Source organism: Oncorhynchus mykiss, chromosome 9 (genome assembly GCF_057628025.1).
Source record: "Oncorhynchus mykiss isolate SJ-2025 chromosome 9, ASM5762802v1, whole genome shotgun sequence".
NCBI lineage: Eukaryota > Metazoa > Chordata > Actinopteri > Salmoniformes > Salmonidae > Oncorhynchus > Oncorhynchus mykiss.
This window is the reverse complement of record NC_143030.1, coordinates 2,457,586-2,481,506: the sequence shown is the minus strand read 5'-3', so window position 1 is coordinate 2,481,506 and position 23,921 is coordinate 2,457,586. Positions and strand designations below refer to the sequence as shown.

Here is a 23,921-nt window from a genome sequence, read left to right as displayed (position 1 = left end):
TCTATAGAGAGGGAGGAGCTATCAGATTGACAGTAATGAAGTAGTGAGAGGTTTGTGGGCGGAGTTAACAGGATAATCCCCCCGATTCATCATGACGACCATAAACAATAACTAATAACTGCATACCCCCAGAAAGGTTCACATCTCACCTTCCTGGTAAAATAAATAAATAGCTGATGTGAAAATATGATGGAAATATTCTTCAAATATTAAAATATGAAATAGTTGATATGAAGTATTTCCTGTTCAACTGAACTGTATGATATAAGGCTTGAAATTACTTATTTTTTTGTAAATATAAATATATAATCAAATTATAAAAAGACTAACTATAAGATTTCACCTTCTTAATAACTGTAAAATACATATTTTCTTTATATATTTAGAAAATGTGTCTATTTTCTGAAGGTCTCGTGATCAAAACGTCTGCCCCCGCCTCCTGTGTACGTCTCAGAGCTCGAGCTTGGCTTCCTGGACTCGCCTTTCATCTCATATTAATCTTGTATCAGTCTACGACAAACAGAAAGTGATTTTTGTTTAAAATCAATGCTATATTTAAGATTACTGGCTATAAATCGATCTCTGAATGTGCTTCGGTGATGAAACCACTCTTTCCTGCTGCGCTACGACGTAAGGATTCCTGTGACGCAGGGTTCAGCAAAGAGATGATGGACAGTCAGGAGAGCGAATGAAATGGTAGGAGGGACATTCCAAGCTTCAAGTGGTGTCAGATTTCACATCCTGCTTTATACAGGCAGAAGAGACATCGTCCTATGTCCGTGAGGGGCTACCGCTCAGTGCAAAACACATATAAGAGAAAATGTCGGACCGAAACAGTACCAGAACCACGCAGGTTCCCAAATACGGGACTTTGGTTCTATCTAGATCTATAATGGTTCTGGTTCTATCTACACTAACATGAGGTGCTTTCTCTCTATGTGGTCTAGATCTATACTGGTTCTATCTACACTAACATGAGGTGGTTTCTCTCTATGTGGTCTAGGTCTATACTGGTTCTATCTACACTAACATGAGGTGCTTTCTCTCTATGTGGTCTAGATCTATACTAGTTCTATCTACACTAACATGAGGTGGTTTCTCTCTATGTGGTCTAGATCTATACTGGTTCTATCTACACTAACATGAGGTGCTTTCTCTCTATGTGGTCTAGATCTATACTGGTTCTATCTACACTAACATGAGGTGGTTTCTCTCTATGTGGTCTAGATCTATACTGGTTATATCTACACTAACATGAGGTGGTTTCTCTCTAGGTGGTCTAGATCTATACTGGTTCTATCTACACTAACATAGGGTGGTTTCTCTCTAGGTGGTCTAGATCTATACTGGTTCTATCTACACTAACAAGGGGTGGTTTCTCTCTAGGTGGTCTAGATCTACTCCCAAGCCATAACACTCCTGAACATCTAATCAAAGAGCTATCCAGACAACTCTTTAACACTGCTGCTACTCTCTGTTTATTACCTATTCATAGTCACTAACTATACCTACATGTACATATTACCTCAATTACCTCGACTAACCGGTGTCCCCGCACATTGACTCTGTACCGTAACACCCTGTATTTGGCCTCCACATTGACTCTGTACCAGTTCCCCCTGTATATAGCCTCCACATTGACTCTGTACCAGTTCCCCCTGTATATAGCCTCCACATTGACTCTGTACCGGTACCCCCTGTATATAGCCTCCACATTGACTCTGTACCAGTACCCCCTGTATATAGCCTCCATATTGACTCTGTACCGGTACCCCCTGTATATAGTCTCCACATTGACTCTGTACCGGTACCCCCTGTATATAGCCTCCACATTGACTCTGTACCGGTACCCCCTGTATATAGCCTCCACATTGACTCTGTACCGTAATAACCTGTATATTGCCTCCACATTGACTCTGTACCAGTACCCCCTGTATATAGCCTCCACATTGACTCTGTACCGGTACCCCCTGTATATAGCCTCCACATTGACTCTGTACCGGTACCCCCTGTATATAGCCTCCACATTGACTCTGTACCATAACCCCCTGTATACAGCCTCCACATTGACTCTGTACCGGTACCCCCTGTATATAGCCTCCACATTGACTCTGTACCGATACCCCCTGTATAAAGCCTCCACATTGACTCTGTACCGTAATACCCTGTATATAGCCTCCACATTGACTCTGTACCGGTACCCCCTGTATATAGCCTCCACATTGACTCTGTACCATAACCCCCTGTATACAGCCTCCACATTGACTCTGTACCGGTACCCCCTGTATATAGCCTCCACATTGACTCTGTACCGATACCCCCTGTATAAAGCCTCCACATTGACTCTGTACCGTAATACCCTGTATATAGCCTCCACATTGACTCTGTACCGGTACCCCCTGTATATAGCCTCCACATTGACTCTGTACCGGTACCCCCTGTATATAGCCTCCACATTGACTCTGTACCGGTACCCCCTGTATATAGCCTCCACATTGACTCTGTACCGGTACCCCCTGTATATAGCCTCCACATTGACTCTGTACCGGTACCCCCTGTATATAGCCTCCATATTGACTCTGTACCGGTACCCCCTGTATATAGCCTCCACATTGACTCTGTACTGGTACCCCCTGTATATAGCCTCCACATTGACTCTGTACTGGTACCCCCTGTATATAGCCTCCACATTGACTCTGTACCAGTACCCCCTGTATATAGTCTCCACATTTGACTCTGTACTGGTACCCCCTGTATATAGCCTCCACATTGACTCTGTACTGGTACCCCCTGTATATAGCCTCCACATTGACTCTGTACCGGTACCCCCTGTATATAGGCCTGTTATCTTACTGCCGCTCTTTAATTACAGTGCCTTGCGAAAGTATTCGGCCCCCTTGAACTTTGCAACCTTTTGCCACATTTCAGGCTTCAAACATAAAGATATAAAACAGTATTTTTTTGTGAAGAATCAACATCAAGTGGGACACAATCATGAAGTGGAACGACATTTATTGGATATTTCAAACTTTTTTAACAAATTAAAAACTGAAAAATTGGGCGTGCAAAATTATTCAGCCCCTTTACTTTCAGTGCAGCAAACTCTCTCCAGAAGTTCAGTGAGGATCTCTGAATGATCCAATGTTGACCTAAATGACTAATGATGATAAATACAATCCACCTGTGTGTAATCAAGTCTCCGTATAAATGCACCTGCACTGTGATAGTCTCAGAGGTCCGTTAAAAGCGCAGAGAGCATCATGAAGAACAAGGAACACACCAGACAGGTCCGAGATACTGTTGTGAAGAAGTTTAAAGCCGGATTTGGATACAAAAAGATTTCTCAAGCTTTAAACATCCCAAGGAGCACTGTGCAAGCGATAATATTGAAATGGAAGGAGTATCAGACCACTGCAAATCTACCAAGACCTGGCCGTCCCTCTAAACTTTCAGCTCATACAAGGAGAAGACTGATCAGAGATGCAGCCAAGAGGCCCATGATCACTCTGGATGAACTGCAGAGATCTACAGCTGAGGTGGGAGACTCTGTCCATAGGACAACAATCAGTCGTATATTGCACAAATCTGGCCTTTATGGAAGAGTGGCAAGAAGAAAGCCATTTCTTAAAGATATCCATAAAAATTGTTGTTTAAAGTTTGCCACAAGCCACCTGGGAGACACACCAAACATGTGGAAGAAGGTGCTCTGGTCAGATGAAACCAAAATTGAACTTTTTGGCAACAATGCAAGACGTTATGTTTGGCGTAAAAGCAACACAGTTCATCACCCTGAACACATCATCCCCACTGTCAAACATGGTGGTGGCAGCATCATGGTTTGGGCCTGCTTTTCTTCAGCAGGGACAGGGAAGATGGTTAAAATTGATGGGAAGATGGATGGAGCCAAATACAGGACCATTCTGGAAGAAAACCTGATGGAGTCTGCAAAAGACCTGAGACTGGGACGGAGAGTTGTCTTCCAACAAGACAATGATCCAAAACATAAAGCAAAATCTACAATGGAATGGTTCAAAAATAAACATATCCAGGTGTTAGAATGGCCAAGTCAAAGTCCAGACCTGAATCCAATCGAGAATCTGTGGAAAGAACTGAAAACTGCTGTTCACAAATGCTCTCCATCCAACCTCACTGAGCTCGAGCTGTTTTGCAAGGAGGAATGGGAAAAAATGTCAGTCTCTCGATGTGCAAAACTGATAGAGACATACCCCAAGCGACTTACAGCTGTAATCGCAGCAAAAGGTGGAGCTACAAAGTATTAATTTAAGGGGGCTGAATAATTTTGCACTCCTAATTTTTCAGTTTTTGATTTGTTAAAAAAGTTTGAAATATCCAATAAATATTAGGGAAGGTGGTTAAAAGTCTGAGAGAGTCTGCAAAAGACCTGAGACTGGGACGGAGATTTGTTTTCCACTTCATGATTGTGTCCCACTTGTTGTTGATTCTTCACAAAAAAATACAGTTTTATATCTTTATGTTTGAAGCCTGAAATGTGGCAAAAGGTCGCAAAGTTCAAGGGGGCCGAATACTTTCGCAAGGCACTGTATTTGCATCAGTGTTGGAACAGGATTAGATAAAACACAAAAAAAACATTTTCAGAATCATAATTTTTTTTATTATAAAAGTCAATTTCTACATATTGTTTCAGGACACATTTTTCCATTAAAAAAGAAAATTAAAAACCAAAAAATAAAGTGTATATTTTAAAAGAGTCTGTAGCGTCACACAGCTCTGTTACGACACGTGATAATATTGTAGAGCCTGAACACCACTAGGACCACACACAACCCTGGGAACAACAACAACCTTCTACAAACAGCAACACCGAATGAAGACACCCACAACATTCAGCTCTTATCCAACCCCAACAGAGGTCTGCTATTGGACATGTTGGCCCACAGCAACTGTTTCCAGGGTTACAGATGTTTGCGATGACGACTATTCAGTTACACGGTGATATTATGAGTCTCCTTTAGGTCGTGTCTGGTCCAGTCCAGCTCTAACTAACTCCTGACCTAACTAACCTTTGACCTCTGGTCAGCCCTCAACCCTGCAGGGTCACTGACAGGCACACATAACTTTCAGCCAATCAGATTCCTCCTCTGGCCCGTTAGGATTCCGGTGGAACTGGGTTTGTTCGTTTTACCTCGCCGCGACCCTGGGGAGGGCGGAGTTTCCACTTTAGGACCAATGGAATGGTCTCAAAATGCGCAAACTCCGCCCACTAGGCGAGCGCTAAATCGAACGCACCAATCCAACAGGCACGAACACTACGCTAACACTTTACTCATCATCATCGTCATCTTCGTCATCATCGTCCTCCAGGTCGTCGTCATCATCATCGTCGCCACCGGCCATGGCGTGGGGCATCATATTGGACGAGCCACCGGGACCGGGTCGCATCGGCACCCGCTTCACGTTCGCACCGGAGCGGTATGCAGCCATATCCTACAGACAGAGAGATGGTGTTATACAGCTGGAGCGGTATGCAGCTATATCCTACAGACAGAGAGATGGTGTTATACAGCTGGAGCGGTATGCAGCCATATCCTACAGACAGAGAGATGGTGTTATACAGCTGGAGCGGTATGCAGCTATATCCTACAGACAGAGAGATGGTGTTATACAGCTGGAGCGGTATGCAGCCATATCCTACAGACAGAGAGATGGTGTTATACAGCTGGAGCGGTATGCAGCTATATCCTACAGACAGAGAGATGGTGTTATACAGCTGGAGCGGTATGCAGCTATATCCTACAGACAGAGAGATGGTGTTATACAGCTGGAGCGGTATGCAGCTATATCCTACAGACAGAGAGATGGTGTTATACAGCTGGAGCGGTATGCAGCCATATCCTACAGACAGAGAGATGGTGTTATACAGCTGGAGCGGTATGCAGCTATATCCTACAGACAGAGAGATGGTGTTATACAGCTGGAGCGGTATGCAGCCATATCCTACAGACAGAGAGATGGTGTTATACAGCTGGAGCGGTATGCAGCCATATCCTACAGACAGAGAGATGGTGTTATACAGCTGGAGCGGTATGCAGCCATATCCTACAGACAGAGAGATGGTGTTATACAGCTGGAGCGGTATGCAGCCATATCCTACAGACAGAGAGATGGTGTTATACAGCTGGAGCGGTATGCAGCCATATCCTACAGACAGAGATGGTGTTGTACAGCTGGAGCGGTATGCAGCCATATCCTACAGACAGAGAGATGGTGTTATACAGCTGGAGCGGTATGCAGCCATATCCTACAGACAGAGAGATGGTGTTATACAGCTGGAGCGGTATGCAGCCATATCCTACAGACAGAGAGATGGTGTTATACAGCTGGAGCGGTATGCAGCCATATCCTACAGACAGAGAGATGGTGTTATACAGCTGGAGCGGTATGCAGCCATATCCTACAGACAGAGAGATGGTGTTATACAGCTGGAGCGGTATGCAGCCATATCCTACAGACAGAGAGATGGTGTTATACAGCTGGAGCGGTATGCAGCCATATCCTACAGACAGAGAGATGGTGTTATACAGCTGGAGCGGTATGCAGCCATATCCTACAGACAGAGAGATGGTGTTATACAGCTGGAGCGGTATGCAGCTGTCAGTCTCTAACAGGTGTTATGATGGGGTACAGCTGTCAGTCAGTCTCTAACAGGTGTTATGATGGGGTACAGCTGTCAGTCTCTAACAGCTGTTATGATGGGGTACAGCTGTCTGTCAGTCTCTAACAGGTGTTATGATGGGGTACAGCTGTCAGTCAGTCTCTAACAGGTGTTATGATGGGGTACAGCTGTCAGTCTCTAACAGGTGTTATGATGGGGTACAGCTGTCAGTCTCTAACAGGTGTTATGATGGGGTACAGCTGTCAGTCTCTAACAGGTGTTATGATGGGGTACAGCTGTCAGTCTCTGACAGGTGTTATGATGGGGTACAGCTGTCAGTCAGTCTCTAACAGGTGTTATGATGGGGTACAGCTGTCAGTCTCTAACAGGTGTTATGATGGGGTACAGCTGTCAGTCTCTAACAGGTGTTATGATGGGGTACAGCTGTCAGTCTCTAACAGGTGTTATGATGGGGTACAGCTGTCAGTCTCTAACAGGTGTTATGATGGGGTACAGCTGTCAGTCAGTCTCTAACAGGTGTTATGATGGGGTACAGCTGTCAGTCAGTCTCTAACAGGTGTTATGATGGGGTACAGCTGTCAGTCAGTCTCTAACAGGTGTTATGATGGGGTACAGCTGTCAGTCTTTAACAGGTGTTATGATGGGGTACAGCTGTCAGTCTCTAACAGGTGTTATGATGGGGTACAGCTGTCAGTCTCTAACAGGTGTTATGATGGGGTACAGCTGTCAGTCTCTAACAGGTGTTATGATGGGGTACAGCTGTCAGTCTCTAACAGGTGTTATGATGGGGTACAGCTGTCTGTCAGTCTCTAACAGGTGTTATGATGGGGTACAGCTGTCTGTCAGTCTCTAACAGGTGTTATGATGGGGTACAGCTGTCTGTCAGTCTCTAACAGGTGTTATGATGGGGTACAGCTGTCTGTCAGTCTCTAACAGGTGTTATGATGGGGTACAGCTGTCTGTCAGTCTCTAACAGGTGTTATGATGGGGTACAGCTGTCTGTCAGTCTCTAACAGGTGTTATGATGGGGTACAGCTGTCTGTCAGTCTCTAACAGGTGTTATGATGGGGTACAGCTGTCTGTCAGTCTCTAACAGGTGTTATGATGGGGTACAGCTGTCAGTCTCTAACAGGTGTTATGATGGGGTACAGCTGTCAGTCTCTAACAGGTGTTATGATGGGGTACAACTGTCTGTCAGTCTCTAACAGGTGTTATGATGGGGTACAGCTGTCAGTCAGTCTCTAACAGGTGTTATGATGGGGTACAGCTGTCAGTCTCTAACAGCTGTTATGATGGGGTACAGCTGTCTGTCAGTCTCTAACAGGTGTTATGATGGGGTACAGCTGTCAGTCAGTCTCTAACAGGTGTTATGATGGGGTACAGCTGTCAGTCTCTAACAGGTGTTATGATGGGGTACAGCTGTCAGTCTCTAACAGGTGTTATGATGGGGTACAGCTGTCAGTCTCTAACAGGTGTTATGATGGGGTACAGCTGTCAGTCTCTGACAGGTGTTATGATGGGGTACAGCTGTCAGTCAGTCTCTAACAGGTGTTATGATGGGGTACAGCTGTCAGTCTCTAACAGGTGTTATGATGGGGTACAGCTGTCAGTCTCTAACAGGTGTTATGATGGGGTACAGCTGTCAGTCTCTAACAGGTGTTATGATGGGGTACAGCTGTCAGTCTCTAACAGGTGTTATGATGGGGTACAGCTGTCAGTCAGTCTCTAACAGGTGTTATGATGGGGTACAGCTGTCAGTCAGTCTCTAACAGGTGTTATGATGGGGTACAGCTGTCAGTCAGTCTCTAACAGGTGTTATGATGGGGTACAGCTGTCAGTCTTTAACAGGTGTTATGATGGGGTACAGCTGTCAGTCTCTAACAGGTGTTATGATGGGGTACAGCTGTCAGTCTCTAACAGGTGTTATGATGGGGTACAGCTGTCAGTCTCTAACAGGTGTTATGATGGGGTACAGCTGTCAGTCTCTAACAGGTGTTATGATGGGGTACAGCTGTCAGTCAGTCTCTAACAGGTGTTATGATGGGGTACAGCTGTCAGTCTCTAACAGGTGTTATGATGGGGTACAGCTGTCTGTCAGTCTCTAACAGGTGTTATGATGGGGTACAGCTGTCTGTCAGTCTCTAACAGGTGTTATGATGGGGTACAGCTGTCTGTCAGACTCTAACAGGTGTTATGATGGGGGTACAGCTGTCAGTCTCTAACAGGTGTTATGATGGGGTACAGCTGTCAGACTCTAACAGGTGTTATGATGGGGGTACAGCTTTCAGTCTCTAACAGGTGTTATGATGGGGTACAGCTGTCAGTCTCTAACAGGTGTTATGATGGGGTACAGCTGTCAGTCTCTAACAGGTGTTATGATGGGGTACAGCTGTCTGTCAGTCTCTAACAGGTGTTATGATGGGGTACAGCTGTCTGTCAGTCTCTAACAGGTGTTATGATGGGGTATAGCTGTCTGTCAGTCTCTAACAGGTGTTATGATGGGGTACAGCTGTCAGTCTCTAACAGGTGTTATGATGGGGTACAGCTGTCTGTCAGTCTCTAACAGGTGTTATGATGGGGTACAGCTGTCTGTCAGTCTCTAACAGGTGTTATGATGGGGTACAGCTGTCAGTCTCTAACAGGTGTTATGATGGGGTACAGCTGTCAGTCTCTAACAGGTGTTATGATGGGGTACAGCTGTCAGTCTCTAACAGGTGTTATGATGGGGTACAGTTGTCTGTCAGTCTCTAACAGGTGTTATGATGGGGTACAGCTGTCTGTCAGTCTCTAACAGGTGTTATGATGGGGTACAGCTGTCTGTCAGACTCTAACAGGTGTTATGATGGGGTACAGCTGTCTGTCAGACTCTAACAGGTGTTATGATGGGGTACAGCTGTCTGTCAGTCTCTAACAGGTGTTATGATGGGGTACAGCTGTCTGTCAGACTCTAACAGGTGTTATGATGGGGGTACAGCTGTCTGTCAGACTCTAACAGGTGTTATGATGGGGTACAGCTGTCTGTCAGTCTCTAACAGGTGTTATGATGGGGTACAGCTGTCTGTCAGACTCTAACAGGTGTTATGATGGGGTACAGCTGTCTGTCAGACTCTAACAGGTGTTATGATGGGGTACAGCTGTCTGTCAGTCTCTAACAGGTGTTATGATGGGGTACAGCTGTCAGTCAGTCTCTAACAGGTGCCCCATAATGATGTCATCACCAATCTACACATAATACCCCATAATGATGTCATCATCAATCTACACACAATACCCCATAATGACAAAAAGAAAACTGGTTTTTAGAAATGTTTTCAAATTCATGAAAAATAAAAAACACATACCTTATTTACATAAGTATTCAGACTCTTTGACATGAGACTCGAAATTGAGCTTAGGTACATCCTGTTTCCATTGATCATCCTTGTGATGTTTCTTCAACTTGGAGTCCACCTGTGATAAATTAAATTGATTGGACATGATTTGGAAAGGCAAACACCTGTGTATATAAGGTCCCACAGTTTACAGTGCATGTCAGAGCAAAAACCAAGCCATGAGGTCGAAGGAATTGTCCGTAGAGGTCCGAGACAGGATTGTGTTGAGGCACAGAACTGGAGACGGGTACCAAACAATGTCTGCAGCATTGAAAGAACAGTGTCCTCCATCATTCCTTAAATGGAAGATGTTTGGAACCACCAAGACTCTTCCTAGAGCTGGCCGCCTGGCCAAACTGAGCAATCAGGGGAAAAGGGCCGTGGTCAGGGAGGTGACCAAGAACCCAAGGGTCACTCTGACAGGGCCCCAGAGTTCCTCTGTGGAGATGGGAGAGCCTTCCAGAAGGGCCAGGTCAGGGAGGTGACCAGGAACCCGATGGTCACTTTGACAGAGCTCCAAAGTTCATCTTTGGAGCACCAATCAGACCTTTATGAGTGTCCAGACGGAAGCCACTCCTTAATAAAAGGGCACATGACAGCCCGCTTAGAGTTTGCCAAAAGGCACCTAAAGACTCTCAGACCATGAGAAACAAGATTCTCTGGTCTGATAAAACAAAGATTGAACTCTTTGGCCAGAATGCCAAGCATCACGTCTGGAGGAAACCTGGCACCAACCCTACGGTGAAGCATGGTGGTGGCAGCATCATGCTGTGGGGATGTCTTTCAGCGGTAGGGACTGGGAGACTAGTCAGGATCAAGGGAAAGATGAATGGAGCAAAGTACAGAGAGATCCTTGATGAAAACCTGCTCTAGAGCACTCAGGACTTCAGACTGGGGCGAAGGTTCACCTTCCAACAGGACAACGACCCTAAGCACACAGACAAGAAAACACAGGAGTGGCTTCTGAATGTCTCAAGTCTCTGAATGCCCTTGAGTGGCGCAGCCAGAGCCCGGACTTGAACCTGATCGAACATCTCTGGAGAGACCTGAAAATAGCTGAGCAGCGCCGCTCCCCATCCAGGTGTGCCAAGCTGGTAGCATCAAACCCAAGAAGACTAGAGGCTGTAATCGCTGCCGAAGGTGCTTCAACAAAGTACTGAGTAAAAGGTCTGAATACTTATGTAAATGTGACGTTTTCTCCAATAAAAAAATGCAATAATGTCTAAAAAAAACAATTTTTTTGCTTTGTCATTATAGTGTGTAGATTGATGAGGGGGGAAAACTATTTAATCCATTTAGAATAAGGCTGTTACAAAATGTGGAATAAGTCAAGGGGTCTGAATACTTCCAGAATTCACCGTATATCTGATTTTCTACGGTAAAAAGATACTAATGCAATTTTTTTTAAGTGGTTCCTTGTCATCGTGTAAAAATGGTGTTACGGAGATTTTGGACAAGCAGAATGTATGTCCTACTACTCCAAAGGACAAGTGGCTAAATAAGCTAATGTGAAGCCGTGTTAAAGTCCTGTATCTGTGTGCGTGTTTGTTACCGTAGTAACGTAGAGTACCTTGTCGTATTTCTCCCTCAGTCGGAGAGCCTTCTCTTCAAACGGCTGTTTCTGGGTTGGAGTCTGTTGACCCCACATGATCCCCAGCTTCTTAGCTGTCTCTCCTATAGAACAGCCTGGAGACGATAATATATACATTATATATACTACCTCATATACATACATTATATATATATATATATACTACCTCATATAGAACAGCCTGGCGACAATAATACATACATTATATATATATATATATATATATACTACCTCATATACATACATTATACATATATATATATATACTACTACCTCCTATAGAACAGCCTGGAGACATTAATACATACATTATATATATGTATATATATATATATATATATATATATATATATACTACTACCTCATAGAACAGCCTGGTGATGATAATATATACATTATATATACTACCTCATATACATACATTATATATATATATATATACTACCTCATATACAGTCTGGAGACAATAATACATACATTATATATACTACCTCATATACATATATATATATACTACCCCCTATAGAACAACCTGGAGACAATAATACATACATTCTATATACAATGCTCAAAAAAATAAAGGGAACACTTAAACAACACAATGTAACCCCAAGTCAATCACACTTCTGTGAAATCAAACTGTCCACTTAGGAAGCAACACTAATTGACAATAAATTTCACATGCTGTTGGGTGGAAATTATAGGCAATTAGCAAGACACCCCAAATAAAGGAGTGGTTCTGCAGGGGGTGACCACAGACCACTTCTCAGTTCCTATGCTTCCTGGCTGATGTTTTGGTCGCTTTTGAATGCTGGCGGTGCTTTCACTCTAGTGGTAGCATGAGACGGAGTCTACAACCCACACAAGTGGCTCAGGTAGTGCAGCTCATCCAGGATGGCACATCAATGTGAGCTGTGGCAAGAAGGTTTGCTGTGTCTGTCAGCGTAGTGTCCAGAGCATGGAGGCGCTACCAGGAGACAGGCCAGTACATCAGGAGACGTGGAGGAGGCCGTAGGAGGGCAACAACCCAGCAGCAGGACCACTACCTCCGCCTTTGTGCAAGGAGGAGCAGGAGGAGCACTGCCAGAGCCCTGCAAAATGACCTCCAGCAGGCCACAAATGTGCATGTGTCTGCTCAAACGGTCAGAAACAGACTCCATCAGGGTGGTATGAGGGCCTGATGTCCACAGGTGGGGGTTGTGCTTACAGCCCAACACCGTGCAGGACGTTTGGCATTTGCCAGAGAACACCAAGATTGGCAAATTCGCCACTGGTGCCCTGTGCTCTTCACAGATGAAAGCAGGTTCACACTGAGCACATGTGACAGACGTGACAGAGTCTGGAGACGCCGTGGAGAACGTTCTGCTGCCTGCAACATCCTCCAGCATGACCGGTTTGGCGGTGGGTCAGTCATGGTGTGGGGTGGCATTTCTTTGGCGGGCCGCACAGCCCTCCATGTGCTCGCCAGAGGTAGCCTGACTGCCATTAGGTACAGAGATGAGATCCCCAGACACCTTGTGAGACCATATGCTGGTGCGGTTGGCCCTGGGTTCCTCCTAATGCAAGACAATGCTAGACGTGGCTGGAGTGTGTCAGCAGTTCCTGCAAGGGGAAGGCATTGCTGCTATGGACTGGCCCGCCCGTTCCCCAGACCTGAATCCAATTGAGCACATCTGGGACATCATGTCTCGCTCCATCCACCAATGCCACGTTGCACCAGACTGTCCAGGAATTGGCGGATGCTTTAGTCCAGGTCTGGGAGGAGATCCCTCAGGAGACCATCCGCCACCTCATCAGGAGCATGCCCAGGCGTTGTAGGGAGGTCATACAGGCACGTGGAGGCCACACATACTACTGAGCCTCATTTTGACTTGTTTTAAGGACATTACATCAAAGTTGGATCAGCCTGTAGTTGTGGTTTTCCACTTTAATTTTGAGTGTGACTCCAAATCCAGACCTCCATGGGTTGATAAATTTGATTTCCATTGATCATTTTTGTGTGATTTTGTTGTCAGCACATTCAACTATGTAAAGAAAAAAGTATTTAATAAGAATATTTCATTCATTCAGATCTAGGATGTGTTATTTTAGTGTTCCCTTTATTTTTTTTAGCAGTGTATATAGTACCTCATAGGGGGTAGTATATATATATAATAATGTACATATTATTGTCTCCAGGCTGTTCTATAAGAGGTAGTAGTATATACAGTTGAAGTCAGAAGTTTACATACACCTTAGCCAAATACATTTAAACTCAGTTTTTCACAATTCCTGACATTTAATCCTAGTGAAAATTCCCTGTTTTAGGTCAGTTAGGATCACCACTTTATTTTAAGAATGTGAAATGTCAGAATAATAGTAGAGATAATAATTTATTTCAGCTTTTATTTCTTTCATCACATTCCCAGTGGGTCATAAGTTTACATACACTCAATTAGTATTTGGTAGCATTGCCTTTAAATTGTTTAACTTGGGTCAAACATTTCGCGTAGCCTTCCACGAGCTTCCCACAATAAGTTGGGTGAATTTTGGCCCATTCCTCCTGACAAAGCTGGTGTAACTGAGTCAGGTTTGTAGGCCTCCTTGCTCGCACACGCTTTTTCAGTTCTGCCAACACATTTTCTATAGGATTGAGGTCAGGACTTGTGCTGGCCACTCCAATACCTTGACTTTGTTGTCCTTAAGACATTTTGCCACAACTGGAAGTATACTTGGGGTCATTGATCATTTGGAAGACCCATTTGCGACCAAGCTTTAACTTCCTGATTGATGTCTTGAGATGTTGCTTCAATATATCCACATAATTTCCCTGCCTCATGATGCCATCTATTTTGTGAAGTGCACCAGTCCCTCCTGCAGCAAAGCACCCCCACAACATGATGCTGCCACCCCCGTGCATCACGGTTGGGATGGAGTTCTTCGGTTTGCAAGCCTTCCCCTTTTTCCTCCAAACATAACGATGGTCATTATGGCCAAACAGTTCTATTTTTGTTTCATCAGACCAGAGGACATTTCTCCAAAAAGTATGATCTTTGTCCCCATGTTGTCACGTTCGTCGTAAAGAGGAGACCGAGGCGCAGCGTGGTAAGGGAACATAACTCTTTAATTAAAGAGAACACTGAACACAACTAAACAAAACGAACCGTGAAGCAATATGACTCAGAACAGGCAACTAAACATAGAATAACAACCCAAACTATCCAAGCAATATGGCTCAGAACAGGCAACTAAACATAGAATAACAACCCACAAACTATCCAAGGAATATGGCTCAGAACAGGCAACTAAACATAGAATAACAACCCACAAACTATCCAAGGAATATGGCTCAGAACAGGCAACTAAACATAGAATAACAACCCACAAACTATCCAAGGAATATGGCTCAGAACAGGCAACTAAACATAGAAAAACAACCCACAAACTATCCAAGGAATATGGCTCAGAACAGGCAACTAAACATAGAAAAACAACCCACAAACTATCCAAGCAATATGGCTCAGAACAGGCAACTAAACAATAGAAAAACAACCCACAAACTATCCAAGCAATATGGCTCAGAACAGGCAACTAAACATAGAAAAACAACCCACAAACTATCCAAGGAATATGGCTCAGAACAGGCAACTAAACATAGAAAAACAACCCACAAACTATCCAAGCAATATGGCTCAGAACAGGCAACTAAACATAGAAAAACAACCCACAAACTATCCAAGGAATATGGCGAGTGCAGAACAGGCAACTAAACATGGAATACAAAACATAGAAAGGATCTCTAAGGTCAGGGCGTGACAATGTGCAGTTGCAAACCGTAGTCTGGCTTTTTTTAATGGTGGTTTTGGAGCAGTGGCTTCTTCCTTGCTGAGTGGCCTTTCAGGTTATGTCGATATAGGACTCGTTTTACTATGGAAATAGATACTTTTGTACCTGTTTCTTCCATCCTCTTCACAAGGTCCTTTGCTGTTGTTCTGGGATTGATTTGTACTTTTCACACCAAAGTACATTCATCTTTAGAAGACAGTTTGAAGGTAGGCCTTGAAATACATCCACAGGTACAACTCCAATTGACTCAAATGATGTCAATTAGCCTAACAGAAGCTTCGAAAGCCATGACATAATTTTCTGGAATTTTCCAAGCTGTTTAAAGGCACAGTCAGACCCACTGGAATTGTGATACAGTGAATTATAAGTGAAGTAATCTGACTGTAAACAATTGTTGTAAAAATGACTTGTCATGCATAATGTAGATGTCCTAACCGACTTGCCAAAAATAGTTTGTAAACAAGAAATTTGTGGAGAGGTTGAAAAACAAGTTTTAATGACTCCAACCTAAGTGTATGTAAACTACAGACTTCAACTGTACATTATTATACGTGTATATACATTACTATTAGACTCTCCTACAGAAAAGCCTGGAGACTGGTAGTAATACTGTCAACATTAGTGACCCTGGGAACTCCTGGTAGTAATACTGTCAACATTAGTGACCCTGGGAACTCCTGGTAGTAATACTGTCATCATTAGTGACCCTGGGAACTCCTGGTAGTAATACTGTCATCATTAGTGATCCTGTGAAATCCTGGTAGTAATACTGTCATCAGTAGTGACCCTGGGAACTCCTGGTAGTAATACTGTCATCATTAGTGACCCTGGGAACTCCTGGTAGTAATACTGTCAACATTAGTGACCCCGGGAACTCCTGGTAGTAATACTGTCAACATTAGTGACCCCGGGAACTCCTGGTAGTAATACTGTCAACATTAGTGACCCTGGGCACTCCTGGTAGTAATACTGTCATCATTAGTGATCCTGTGAAATCCTGGTAGTAATACTGTCATCATTAGTGACCCTGGGAACTCCTGGTAGTAATACTGTCATCATTAGTGACCCTGTGAACTCCTGGTAGTAATACTGTCAACATTAGTGATCCTGTGAACTCCTGGTAGTAATACTGTCATCATTAGTGACCCTGGGAACTCCTGGTAGTAATACTGTCAACATTAGTGACCCTGGGAACTCCTGGTAGTAATACTGTCATCATTAGTGACCCTGTGAACTCCTGGTAGAAATACTGTCATCATTAGTGACCCTGTGAACTCTTGGTAGTAATACTGTCATCATTAGTGACCCTGGGAACTCCTGGTAGTAATACTGTCATCAGTAGTGACCCTGGGAACTCCTGGTAGTAATACTGTCATCAGTAGTGACCCTGGGAACTCCTGGTAGTAATACTGTCAACATTAGTGACCCTGGGAACTCCTGGTAGTAATACTGTCATCATTAGTGACCCTGGGAACTCCTGGTAGTAATACTGTCATCATTAGTGACCCTGGGAACTCCTGGTAGTAATACTGTCAACATTAGTGACCCTGGGAACTCCTGGTAGTAATACTGTCATCATTAGTGACCCTGGGAACTCCTGGTAGTAATACTGTCATCATTAGTGACCCTGGGAACTCCTGGTAGTAATACTGGCATCATCATCATCATCATTAGTGTACCTGGGAACTCCTGGTAGTAATACTGTCATCATCATCATCATTAGTGTACCTGGGAACTCCTGGTAGTAATACTGTCATCATCATCATCATTAGTGTACCTGGGAACTCCTGGTAGTAATACTGTCATCATCATCATCATTAGTGTACCTGGGAACTCCTGGTAGTAATACTGTCATCATCATCATCATTAGTGTACCTGGGAACTCCTGGTAGTAATACTGTCATCATCATCATCATTAGTGTACCTGGGAACTCCTGGTAGTAATACTGTCATCATCATCATCATTAGTGTACCTGGGAACTCCTGTTTGACCGTCGGACGGAACTCTGCTGAGAACACAAAGAAGGCAGACCTGGGGGAGGAAGAGGAAGGAGAGTTAGAGGGAAGCAGGTCATATGTGATGGATGGAGGGAGGAGGGTTAGAGGGAAGCAGGTCATATGTGATGGATGGAGGGAGGAGGGTTAGAGGGAAGCAGGTCATATGTGATGGATGGAGGGAGGAGGGTTAGAGGGAAGCAGGTCATATGTGATGGATGGAGGGAGGAGGGTTAGAGGGAAGCAGGTCATATGTGATGGATGGAGGGAGGAGGGTTAGAGGGAAGCAGGTCATATGTGATGGATGGAGGGAGGAGGGTTAGAGGGAAGCAGGTCATATGTGATGGATGGAGGGAGGAGGGTTAGAGGGAAGCAGGTCATATGTGATGGACGGAGAAGAGTTAGAGGGAAGCAGGTCATATGTGATGGAGGGAGGAGGAGGGTTAGAGGGAAGCAGGTCATATGTGATGGACGGAGGAGGGATAGAGGGAAGCAGGTCATATGTGATGGAGGGAGAGAGGAGGGTTATAGGGAAGCTGGTCATATGTGATGGAGGGAGGAGGGTTAGAGGGAAGCAGGTCATATGCGATGGAGGGAGGGTTAGAGGGAAGCAGGTCATATATGATGGAGGGAGGAGGGTTAGAGGGAAGCAGGTCATATGTGATGGACGGAGGAGGGTTAGAGGGAAGCAGGTCATATGTGATGGAGGGAGGAGGAGGATTAGAGGGAAGCAGGTCATATGCGATGGAGGGAGGGTTAGAGGGAAGCAGGTCATATATGATGGAGGGAGGAGGGTTAGAGGGAAGCAGGTCATATGTGATGGACCGAGGAGGGTTAGAGGGAAGCAGGTCATATGTGATGGAGGGTTAGAGGGAATCAGGTCATATGTGATGGAGGGAGGATGAGGGTTAGAGGGAAGCAGGTCATATGTGATGGAGGGAGGGTTAGAGGGAAGCAGGTCATATGTGATGGACGGATGAGGGTTAGAGGGAAGCAGGTCATATGTGATGGACGGAGGAGGGTTAGAGGGAAGCAGGTCATATGTGATGGAGGGAGGAGGAGGATTAGAGGGAAGCAGGTCATATGTGATGGAGGGAGGGTTAGAGGGAAGCAGGTCATATGTGATGGACGGAAGAGGGTTAGAGGGAAGCAGGTCATATGTGATGGAGGAAGGAGGGTTAGAGGGAAACAGGTCATATGTGATGGAGGGAGGAGGGTTAGAGGGAAGCAGGTCATATGTGATGGATGGAGGAGGGAAGCAGGTCATATGTGATGGAGGGTTAGAGGGAAGCAGGTCATATGTGATGGATGGAGGAGGGAAGCAGGTCATATGTGATGGAGGAAGGAGTGTTAGAGGGAAGCAGGTCATATGCGATGGACGGAGGAGGGTTATAGGGAAGCAGGTCATATGCGATGGAGGGAGGGTTAGAGGGAAGCAGGTCATATATGATGGAGGGAGGGAGGAGGGTTAGAGGGAAGCAGGTCATATGTGATGGACCAAGGAGGGTTAGAGGGAAGCAGGTCATATGTGATGGACGGAGGAGGGTTAGAGGGAAGCAGGTAATTTGTGATGGAGGGAGGAGTGTTAGTGGGAAGCAGGTCATATGTGATGGAGGGTTAGAGGGAATCAGGTCATATGTGATGGAGGGAGGAGGAGGGTTAGAGGGAAGCAGGTCATATGTGATGGAGGGAGGGTTAGAGGGAAGCAGGTCATATGTGATGGACGGAGGAGGATTAGAGGGAAGCAGGTCATATGTGATGGAGGGAGGAGGGTTAGAGGGAAGCAGGTCATATGTGATGGATGGAGGAGGGTTAGAGGGAAGCAGGTCATATGTGATGGAGGGAGGGTTAGAGGGAAGCAGGTCATATGTGATGGAGGAAGGAGGGTTAGAGGGAAACAGGTCATATGTGATGGAGGGAGGAGGGTTAGAGGGAAGCAGGTCATATGTGATGGACGGAGGAGGGTTAGAGGGAAGCAGGTCATATGTGATGGAGGGAGGAGGAGGGTTAGAGGGAAGCAGGTCATATGTGATGGAGTGAGGGTTAGAGGGAAGCAGGTCATATGTGATGGACGGAGGAGGGTTAGAGGGAAGCAGGTCATTTATGATGGAGGGAGGAGGGTTAGAGGGAAGCAGGTCATATGTGATGGAGGGTTAGAGGGAATCAGGTCATATGTGATGGAGGGAGGAGGAGGGTTAGAGGGAAGCAGGTCATATGTGATGGAGGGAGGGTTAGAGGGAAGCAGGTCATATGTGATGGACGGAGGAGGGTCAGAGGGAAGCAGGTCATATGTGATGGAGGGAGGAGGAGGATTAGAGGGAAGCAGGTCATATGTGATGGAGGGAGGAGGGTTAGAGGGAAGCAGGTCATATGTGATGGAGGGAGGAGGAGGATTAGAGGGAAGCAGGTCATATGTGATGGAGGGAGGGTTAGAGGGAAGCAGGTCATATGTGATGGACGGAAGAGGGTTAGAGGGAAGCAGGTCATATGTGATGGAGGAAGGAGGGTTAGAGGGAAACAGGTCATATGTGATGGAGGGAGGAGGGTTAGAGGGAAGCAGGTCATATGTGATGGATGGAGGAGGGAAGCAGGTCATATGTGATGGAGGGTTAGAGGGAAGCAGGTCATATGTGATGGATGGAGGAGGGAAGCAGGTCATATGTGATGGAGGAAGGAGTGTTAGAGGGAAGCAGGTCATATGCGATGGACGGAGGAGGGTTATAGGGAAGCAGGTCATATGCGATGGAGGGAGGGTTAGAGGGAAGCAGGTCATATATGATGGAGGGAGGGAGGAGGGTTAGAGGGAAGCAGGTCATATGTGATGGACCAAGGAGGGTTAGAGGGAAGCAGGTCATATGTGATGGACGGAGGAGGGTTAGAGGGAAGCAGGTAATTTGTGATGGAGGGAGGAGTGTTAGTGGGAAGCAGGTCATATGTGATGGAGGGAGGAGGAGGGTTAGAGGGAAGCAGGTCATATGTGATGGAGGGAGGGTTAGAGGGAAGCAGGTCATATGTGATGGACGGAGGAGGATTAGAGGGAAGCAGGTCATATGTGATGGAGGGAGGAGGGTTTGAGGGAAGCAGGTCATATGTGATGGATGGAGGAGGGTTAGAGGGAAGCAGGTCATATGTGATGGAGGGAGGGTTAGAGGGAAGCAGGTCATATATGATGGAGGAAGGAGGGTTAGAGGGAAACAGGTCATATGTGATGGAGGGAGGAGGGTTAGAGGGAAGCAGGTCATATGTGATGGACGGAGGAGGGTTAGAGGGAAGCAGGTCATATGTGATGGAGGGAGGAGGAGGGTTAGAGGGAAGCAGGTCATATGTGATGGAGGGAGGGTTAGAGGGAAGCAGGTCATATGTGATGGACGGAGGAGGGTTAGAGGGAAGCAGGTCATTTATGATGGAGGGAGGAGGGTTAGAGGGAAGCAGGTCATATGTGATGGAGGGTTAGAGGGAATCAGGTCATATGTGATGGAGGGAGGAGGAGGGTTAGAGGGAAGCAGGTCATATGTGATGGAGGGAGGGTTAGAGGGAAGCAGGTCATATGTGATGGACGGAGGAGGGTTAGAGGGAAGCAGGTCATATGTGATGGAGGGAGGAGGAGGATTAGAGGGAAGCAGGTCATATGTGATGGAGGGAGGAGGGTTAGAGGGAAGCAGGTCATATGTGATGGATGGAGGAGGGTTAGAGGGAAGCAGGTCATATGTGATGGAGGGAGGGTTAGAGGGAAGCAGGTCATATGTGATGGAGGAAGGAGGGTTAGAGGGAAACAGGTCATATGTGATGGAGGGAGGAGGGTTAGAGGGAAGCAGGTCATATGTGATGGACGGAGGAGGGTTAGAGGGAAGCAGGTCATATGTGATGGAGGGAGGAGGAGGGTTAGAGGGAAGCAGGTCATATGTGATGGAGGGAGGGTTAGAGGGAAGCAGGTCATATGTGATGGACAGAGGAGGGTTAGAGGGAAGCAGGTCATATGTGATGGAGGGAAGGTTAGAGGGAAGCAGGTCATATGTGATGGACGGAGGAGGGTTAGAGGGAAGCAGGTCATATGTGATGGAGGGAGGAGGAGGGTTAGAGGGAAGCAGGTCATATGTGATGGAGGGAGGGTTAGAGGGAAGCAGGTCATATGTGATGGATGGAGGAGGGTTAGAGGGAAGCAGGTCATATGTGATGGAGGGAGGGTTAGAGGGAAGCAGGTCATATGTGATGGACGGAGGAGGGTTAGAGGGAAGCAGGTCATATGTGATGGAGGGAGGAGGGTTAGAGGGAAGCAGGTCATATGTGATGGAGGGAGGGTTAGAGGGAAGCAGGTCATATGTGATGGAGGGAGGAGGGTTAGAGGGAAGCAGGTCATGTGTGATGGAGGGAGGAGGGTTAGAGTGAAGCAGGTCATATGTGATGGATATACAGTAGTGTGTGACTCACGGGGGTCGTTTTGGAGCGTTGGGGTCCTTCTTCCTCCTACCACTCTTGGCCATCCCCTTGGGGGGGACGTACCCCCTCATGTCCCTCTCATAACGCACCTTGTCGTTCTTCGCCATGTCCTCAAAACGACGCTTGTCAATCGCAGTGGAAGCCTTCACAGTTATAAACACACTACATTATATATATATACTATTACACACACACAGTTATAAAACACACTACATTATAACATCATCATCAGTGGAAGCCTTCACACAGTTATAAACACACTACATTATATATATATATATACTATTACACACAAACACAGGTATAACTATTACACACAAACACAGTTATAACTTCTCTATTACACACAAACACATTTATAACTTCTCTATTACACACACAATTATTATAACACCGTTATAACAGACACAGTGGTGGTATAACACCGTTATAACAGACACAGTGATATAACACCATCATAACAGACACAGAGGTATAACGCCGTTATAACAGACACAGTGATATAACACTGTTATAACAGACACCGTTACAGGGACACAGTAGTGGTATAACATCGTTATAACAGACACAGTGATATAACACCATCATAACAGACACAGTGGTATAACACCGTTATAACAGACACAGTGGTGGTATAACACCATTATAACAGGCACAGTAATATAACACCGTTATAACAGACAGAGTGATATAACAGACACCGTTATAACAGACACAGTGGTGGTATAACACCCTGTGATGTGTGTATTAATATGTACCCTCCATCTCTCTGAACACTGCTTGGAGAACTCGGCGAAGTTGACCGACTGGTCGGGTTGTTTAATCTTCTGTTCCTCCCGGCAGGTCTGGACGAAGAAGGCGTAGGCTGACGTCTTGCCCTTGGGTTTATTAACGTCCCCTTTCACCATGGTGACACGACTGACTGATGAACCACGGGAGAAAAATAGACACATTTATTAACTACTTTTATGCAAGAGCATCTAGCTAAAGTGGTTAACTAGCTAGGATCCACGTCAGATAACATTGTAGACCCGTGTGCAGTAGACTGTATAGGGTTTGCAGTGAGGGTTAGCCCGGTTAGCTGCCACCTAGCATGCTAGCTCGTTGAGAACAATGGGCCCACCATTTGCTTCCCGCCTAACGCGCTGCTAACTCATCCCATCCCCCAGCGCTAGCATTTATGCTAAAGATGCTAACGCTGCTAGCTTTCGGCTAGTTAACGTTAGCTAGTGTGAAGAAGAAAAATAATAATGAGTAATCAAATTAGTCATCCTTAATAAAGCAAGTTTATTTTTTACTTTAACTACATGTGAAATGTAGATGTAGCTACGTAACGTTTCGGTGGCTCACTTTGTAGTTAGCTAACGTTAATATACAGTAACGTTACCGTACAGTAACGTTAACAGTTAACGGTACAGTAACTTAGCAGAAAAAATACGAGAAAAACATGCAAGGGGAAACTAACGTTTTCTACAATTATTCAGGTACATTTTTCATTAAATGGCTTCATGTAGGGAAAAAAATACATTTGACTACTACTAACGTGTAATCTTTTCCGTGACTTACTTTAACCGGTCAGATAGAAATAATTCGTCTCACGTTGTTGTTGTTGTTGTCGACGCTGTGTGCTTTGCTACGGAGGCCAGTTGATAGAGGTTCAAACTGGATGGAGCTCAGACCCCGCCCCCAGCCCGCCCCCGTTGGCTGATTACCGTCAGTAGAACGCTTGGGGCGGGGACCCGAGTGTTGAGATGTGCGGAAACTCGTCCCTGATTGGCCAGGGTACGTTCGATTCAACCTTCATTTGGTCCCAAAGACTACTGCATGCCGTGCGGCAGATTTTCGCCCTAGTTGAACGCGGTGGGTACGCGGTAAATGGAATAATATTGTGATTCTGATGTTTTTTGCGCGGGTCTGTGATAGTTTATTACTAGCCTGATTAACAACGGTATCTGTCCGATCAGATCTGAACATTGTCCACTACTTGTCTTGTTAGTAATATGATGAAGCGATTCACAACAATGAAAACGACAAGAGCGTAGAGATT

The 23,921-nt window shown here is 45.5% G+C and overlaps 1 protein-coding gene across 4 annotated transcripts; it reads right to left on the bottom strand.

The window, feature by feature from the left end:
- Positions 1 to 4,610: 4,610 nt before the first annotated feature.
- Positions 4,611 to 23,593, bottom strand: LOC110510465 (high mobility group protein B2). 4 transcript variants are annotated; one of them, XM_090185702.1, is made up of 6 exons: positions 23,441 to 23,593; positions 22,633 to 22,796; positions 21,866 to 22,017; positions 17,416 to 17,474; positions 11,597 to 11,712; positions 4,611 to 5,466 (listed from the first exon to the last, which is right to left on the bottom strand). In XM_090185702.1, exons 2-6 carry the CDS (start codon positions 22,780 to 22,782, stop codon positions 5,302 to 5,304), a joined length of 642 nt encoding a protein of 213 aa, XP_090041828.1. In that variant the 5' UTR covers positions 22,783 to 22,796; positions 23,441 to 23,593; the 3' UTR covers positions 4,611 to 5,301. The 4 variants fall into 4 exon arrangements, with proteins under 4 accessions (XP_090041828.1, XP_090041830.1, XP_090041829.1 ...); XM_090185704.1 differs by lacking the exon at positions 4,611 to 5,466 and adding an exon at positions 6,521 to 6,586 and having other exon boundaries at positions 23,441 to 23,559; XM_090185703.1 differs by lacking the exon at positions 4,611 to 5,466 and adding an exon at positions 9,983 to 10,105 and having other exon boundaries at positions 23,441 to 23,567.
- Positions 23,594 to 23,921: the final 328 nt, after the last annotated feature.